The 6,640-nt window shown below is 36.3% G+C and overlaps 1 protein-coding gene across 1 annotated transcript in view; it reads right to left on the bottom strand.

The window, feature by feature from the left end:
- Positions 1 to 3,471: 3,471 nt before the first annotated feature.
- Positions 3,472 to 6,640, bottom strand: part of LOC136029272 (uncharacterized) — a 46,841-nt gene continuing 43,672 nt past the window's right edge. Inside the window, exons 9-10 of the mRNA XM_065707523.1 lie at positions 5,198 to 5,366; positions 3,472 to 3,707 (exon numbers count right to left, since the gene is read on the bottom strand). Of these exons, the coding sequence (XP_065563595.1) occupies positions 3,537 to 3,707; positions 5,198 to 5,366 (340 nt within the window). The 3' untranslated portion in view covers positions 3,472 to 3,536. The remainder of the gene's footprint in view (positions 3,708 to 5,197; positions 5,367 to 6,640) is intronic.

Below are 6,640 nucleotides of genomic sequence, written 5' to 3'. Positions count from 1 at the left end.
TATAAAGCTCTTCTATCTACATAATCAAATGCTTGCTCATAATCTATAAGACTGTAGACCAAAGGTGTTTGATAACTCATGCACTTTTCAATTATTAACCTAATAGTGAAAATTTATTTCTATCCTCAGGGTTGCAATATGTAAGAAACTCATTTACCACACTAACAGCACCTGGAGACTTCTTATTTTTAATATTTTAGTACTGTCTCTAATTCCTCCTCACAAAGTAAATCTTCCTTTATATCCAACGTGTCACAAACTTTTTCATTTTCCTCTATATCTCTTCCTGCAACTCCATCTAGAATTAGCTTATTCTCAAAATGTTCTCCCATCTCTCTTTAACTCCTTCTCTATCAGTAATTGTGGCCCTGTTCCTATCTCTAACTGGTACAAGTCCAGATAGAATACTCCCTCTCAATTTATTAGCATGCCAGTACAATATTTTACTATTATGCCGTCTAGCTGTATCTTCCAGATACTTGGCAATTTTATTCATGGCATCCACTTCACAACCTCCTTAGTTCATATTTTAATGCTTTCTCCACTTTCTTTACATTCCTTTTGTTTTCATATGATCTATCACTAAGATAATTCTTGTGCAAGCCCCTTCTCTATTAAACATAAAGCTTTTTCACTAATATTCCTAGCTGCGGTCCTAACTTTCTTCCCTAAGGCACCATTGGCAACTTCACAAATTGTTTTCCTAAAATTATTTCATACATCTTCCACATTGTCAAATTTTAAACTATCCAGTTTAGTATTCAAATGTTCTTGGAAAGTTTCTCTAAAATTCTCATCCTGGAGTCTACCAGCATCATAACTTCCCGGGAGGTAGTTACCCTTCGGAAATTTCAGCTTTAAATTTAACCGTAGACACTACCAGATGGTGGTCTTTACATTTAGCATCAATACCAGCAATCCTGTATATCCTAGTATCTTGTATTTTTCCTTCCACTCTTCGGTTTACAACAACATAATTAGGTTTGCTGTCTTACCATCACGTGAATACCATGCTAACTTATGGCCCATTTTGTGACCAAACACCGCATTGTTATTGTTTGTAGTGTATTAACCACCGCTGGTACCGTAATTACATCTGGGGCCAACGCTAACACCACTGTTCGAACTGGTGGCCTTAGGGCTACCAGCTTCATGATCTCTTTAACGTCACACCATCACCGCTGGCAATTTCGTTAGGTATAGTAATGTGATCGAAAGTTCAAAGGGCCAAAAATGCCATAACCTGGATCGCCACTAATATCTCTAACTATCTGTTTGGAGCGTAAACGTACCCCTTTGTGTATATACTAATGACAATAGCTCTCATGAACTCTTTTCTTACCCTTCCTGGGTTCGGGGAAAATTATCTTGCACGGTTATAGAAAATAACTCACTTGTATTCTCCAACGGTCACTTCAAAAAAACATATATTTGTAAGCTCTGAAGACAAACCAAAATCACCACCTATGTAAAGAGAACTTTGTGTAGGGGTGGACCCTAAATTGACCCGTGCCAATCCTATAAATGAGAACTTCAAAATTAAACACTCTGAATATCATAAACCATCAATCGCCAAGTCCAGGAAGACAGAAATAAAATTTAGTCCAAAAGTTTACTTATTGCAACACCACTAGCTTAGCAACGGGACTTTGACTTGTACTTGAAAATCTAAGCAAATTTTTAACGAAAAGGAAAACAGCTCATTTTTCTGCAAAAAGAAAGAAAAGGGGCAGGAAGCCCAAACAATTATAACTAGATTGTTATACCTACAAAACTGTAACAGTCTATAGCCATTACTGTTTTATTTTCCTACGCCAAATTATTTCGGGAAAAACGGATTTATCAAAAGGAAGTTTTAAACTCGTATTCTGCTACAATAACCTTGGCACCTGAGCCAAGGGCTATGTTTATTATGATAATAATGTTCAAACGTGATTTCCTCCCTTAAACATTGCAGCTGGATACATATGAGTTTTTTTTTTATCATCTTCAGAAAAGTTTTTATCATCTTCAGAAAAGTTTATCGTATCATGTAGTAGGTTCACGCTGACCCCCGCTTTGGTCCCCATCCTTCACGGTTTTTTACATTTTTCTCAACTCCGATTTTTACTTAAATAGTGATGACTCCTAGCATTTACGCATATACTCTGTTAAATGCCCTGATGAGGATATGCTGGGTAGAAAAGGTTGGAGCAGTTCCTGTGTTGTGAGATGGTTTGGGGTCTCCGTTCTGTAATAAGCCCCTACCTCTGTTCCTGTTCCTCAAAGAGAAATGCTGCTTGTATGGCTTCCTAGTGGTTTCAGGGTGGTGGACCTTCCACGAGTTTGTCAGACCAGAATCGGTAGTGCAAACGGCGGTGAAGGGGAGTGAATTTGAGGATTGGCACCCGTCGAGGAAATTTTAGCCCAGTAAACAACACGACATTTCCACTGCATTCTGACTGAGTTCTTCTGTTTGTTTTGGTCTGCCTTTTTTGGGCTGAAAAACTTCTTTCGAGCTAGTTTTTCTATGAGTTGCCTCCCCGTAGTAGTATATTTTCAGGCATGAATATGTAATGAATCGAAGGATGTAGGCTTGACATTGCTGGTGCAGCATTTCAATTCTTGTTGGTAGAAGGACATCGGCAAGTGTGCAAAATCATGTCGTGACCAAAATAAGTCCAAGATTGCACAAAGCCTCCATTATGCTTGAGGAGTGAGGGGTTCACAAAAGGCTTTCTACCGTACAGTTTTTTAAATTGCATCCTAAAAATGAAACTGAAGATAAAACACATATAAGCTGGAAAGCAAAGGTCTAAGAGAGGATTGACGAGATGTATATTACCGTCAATATTATGCAAAAACAAGTTTCTTATTTTTTTTCGTTTGATTCTGGATGCCAAACGTTTGAGCGTCCTAAGCAACTTGTAATAAAAATTACTTTTGCTCCAGTACCGTTTATTTGTCAAATATACGAATGAATTTCTTTTTATAGAGGTCTATAATACCATTTTTTGCGATTATCCTCCTATGTGTTTGCAGGATGGAATTCTTGCATATAATTTTGTATAATACTGAATTTTGCTTATAAAGAAAAACTGAATTTTTTTGACTGAAGGTATGGAGTAACATCAAAACTTAAAACGGACAGAAGTTTTTTTTTTTTATGAGGGGAACTGCTTCCTTTTCAACATCTTGCTCTTTACGCTGAAGTTACATAGTGCATTAAAATACTTCTCATTCCAAAACAAAGGCTTATATTTTGCAGCAGTCGTTCGTAAAGAATTGGGACAAAAGTCAGACTTGACTGTGAAGAGTGAGGGGCTAAGGAGGGGTTAGCCCCCTATGTACGGAATAATTTCAGTCTCTTGATTTTTAATCTTTCTCCTTACTTTCCGTTAAAAAACTCATTTTTGATTAATATTCAAATAAGTTGGGTAGCTAATCAAGCAGCTTAGTTAATTCCTAAACATAACAAACATAAAATAAAGCTTTTTAAGATAGATTTAATTTCAAAAAGATGCATTGGAGATTCAATTATTGTAAAGAGAGAAAAACTAAACCGCCCCAGGTACGATGTTTGTATCACTTGTTGCTGGAGCTGTTGCTGTGTCAATTCGAATCATTCGTATTTTGTTTTTGTCCACCAGACAGCAAACAGGCTCGTTAATTTTACCACCATAGCGTGAAGATGAACAAATTGTAACCAATTTACCAAATTGTTTTACCTAAAATATAAAGTTCTAATTATTTAGTATATAATTGAATAAATTAACATAAAATCTTCAATGTATTAATGTAGATTTGAATGACTTAAAGATTAATTAACATACCAGAAACTCTATTTGTATCTTTTCCATAAGTCTACTTCCATTTATATTTTTCAGGTTGTTTTAAGAGCGGAGTTGGAGTTCAGGTTTTTATTTATTCATTAATAAATTTACAACAAACAGTTCAACTGAGTCTCCCCTATTTGCCAAGGAAAAAAAAGGAGAAACGAAAATGATACAAATACATCTAATAAATGTTTTCAACTTAATGTATTCACGTCGCTAACCTAGACAATCGCAAAAATCACAAGCTAGGCAGGGGAGTAGTATATAATTCACCAATTCAAAGTTAGTGTTATGTATTTTTATATTCGAGTTCGCAGTAAGAGTATGGTGTCACATTTATTTCTATTAATCGTTTTTAAACTGATCTGTTTTTCAACCCGGTCTGTGGAGTCACGCATTACCTGATGTGAGATGATCAGTGGTATCTGCTTTTCTTTGATTAAATTTTTTATTTACTTTTCGCGTTTTAAGGGCTTTAGAACTCACTGGGAGGGGCGAATGTCTATTTTCGCATTTTTATTTTTGTTGTAAATAAATTTTTAACGAACAAATTTGAAGAAAAGAAGTGTGGCACCATTTGAGGCGCCACCACTCCGGTGGAAATCATACAAAAATCTAGACAAGCCCAAACATCCTAAAATTTTTCTTTATCAACCTTTTTGCTGTTAGGTCTTTGGAATAGTCTATTTAAAAAATGTTCCGTTTTGGAAGCCCCTCCTCTCTGGTTTTGGAACACATCTTAATGCTTGATTGTTTGTTCGTCCTACAATCACACTTATTTGTTGATGTCTAACTCTATATTAGTGTCTGTTACGAAAATTTGCTTGCCTTCTTTATTCACCTCGTGGCCAACAGAATAGTGGGCCCCCCTTCTGGCTAGAACAGGATGGATAGGCCCCATCCCCCCATTGTACTTCCTGGCTGAAGGCCCTTGAGACGGAGATCAGCAACGCTGGTTCGGACTTTAAGAAGTCTAGTGCGATATCCTTTACCATATCTTCATGGCCAACACAAAAAATAAGTTTTATTTAAGAGTTTGCCTAGTATGTTTGTTAATTTAGGTGGATGTGATGTGGTCCATCTTAAGCTCAATCAATACATTTCTTTATCTTGACATCCATATCTTGCCACGATTATTTTTAGCCAGTCATAATTTGTTTTCTCTTTTGTAATTGACCCTGATTGGTTCAAAATGATGATATATAGACGCTAAAACTAAAGGATACGGCATTAGACTTTACAGTCCCTACCGGCGGTGCTGATCTCCGTTTCTTGGCCCTTCAGCCAGGAAGTGCAATGGGGGGTTGGGGGCCAGCCATCCTGTGCTTGCGCACACCCTTCCTGTTTACCTTCCCCAGATACCTCTGGACATAAGGGCTTACCTCAAATCCAGTGTCTGAAGCTTCATGAGCTCGGATGACGTGGGAGAGTCCATTTGCCTGTAAGAAATGTTCCAAAGCATCAGGTGTAAACACGTGTGCAGTGTTACGTTTGAGATTTTCGCCAAATCCTTCTTTGTCCACGTCCATCTCCGTATTTACGTCTCTATACCTATAACGTATTTCTAAAATTAGTTCTATTACTTCTTCAAAGAAGTTAGTGCAGCACCAGGACGCCTGAGACAAACACACCTACACTCTCCAACCTTCCACCTCCTCTACCCTAAATAATTTGAAGCTTTAATCATTAGCCTCTTCCACGTAGCTTTAGATTCCCTTAAATCCTCTCTATTTACTTCTTTCTGACTCGTTCGAAAAGGACCTTCTTTTCATTCGGCCACAAATAGATAGTAAGAAAGTACAATCTTTGACAATTTATGGCCTTGACACATTAACCCTTCTTCAAATTATATGCATATCAAGTAGATCAAGTAACTTGTGCAGCAACTACCTGAAACTATCCTTAGATATCCTTAGATCCTATATTTCCTTAGATCCTTTTGAAAATATACAACAAATCTTTCTCATCCTTTGAAGCACCTATGTTTGAGAACCATACTTGTCCCTGGTCATTACCATTGCTTCCAATATTCCAAATTAGTTCACAGACTTATCTTTCTATTCATCCTACTTTTTACACCCTTATAGCTACCATCTACGTTTTTGCTACCATCCTCCATCTCCAACCAATTCTTATACACTGAAATCGCACTATTTCAAAAAATTTGTTCATTCCGCAAACATTTTATCTAGGACAATCGAACCATGCGTAAAATCTATGTATAGAAGAGATGTATCTTCGAATTTATAACATTCTACAACCTGTTCTGTGATCCTTAGAACAAAGTTCAAGGTTGTTGCATTAGCAGCAATCTAGTAAAGAGTGAACCACAGCCCAAAATAACTATAGTATAAAAATTAAAAAAAAAACTGTTTAGGGAGAAAAACTACGATTTGACGCTGATTAAAAATGGTAACTATTATTCTGATTATTTTAAAAGACTTCACAAAATAAGTTTTCCAAAGAAACTTAGAGAGCTACATCAGACCAAAAATGAGCAAAAATAAAGTCAAATAATTTTTCAAATGTAAGATTACCACAGACCACCATCCGTCAATAAATAAATGAAACCCAAAAGGATCAGAAATTACAATAAATAACCGAAATCAAACACAAAACGCGGAAAAATTAGTACGGGTAAGGCTGACACCCCCAATGCCTTATGAAGACCAAAACATAATTTGCACTTTACTGAAAGCAAACCTTATTTTGAGCTGAATGATTCTATTCCTCATAATATCGAAAAAAAAAAAATCACAACTGAGACTACTAAAGAAAAAAAAATGAGTGCTGATTGAGGTTTAATATATAAAATATACTGATAT

This window comes from Artemia franciscana, chromosome 7 (genome assembly GCF_032884065.1).
Source record: "Artemia franciscana chromosome 7, ASM3288406v1, whole genome shotgun sequence".
Classification (NCBI taxonomy): domain Eukaryota; kingdom Metazoa; phylum Arthropoda; class Branchiopoda; order Anostraca; family Artemiidae; genus Artemia; species Artemia franciscana.
Note: the sequence above shows the minus strand (reverse complement) of the source record. Positions and strands in the feature narration are given on the sequence as shown.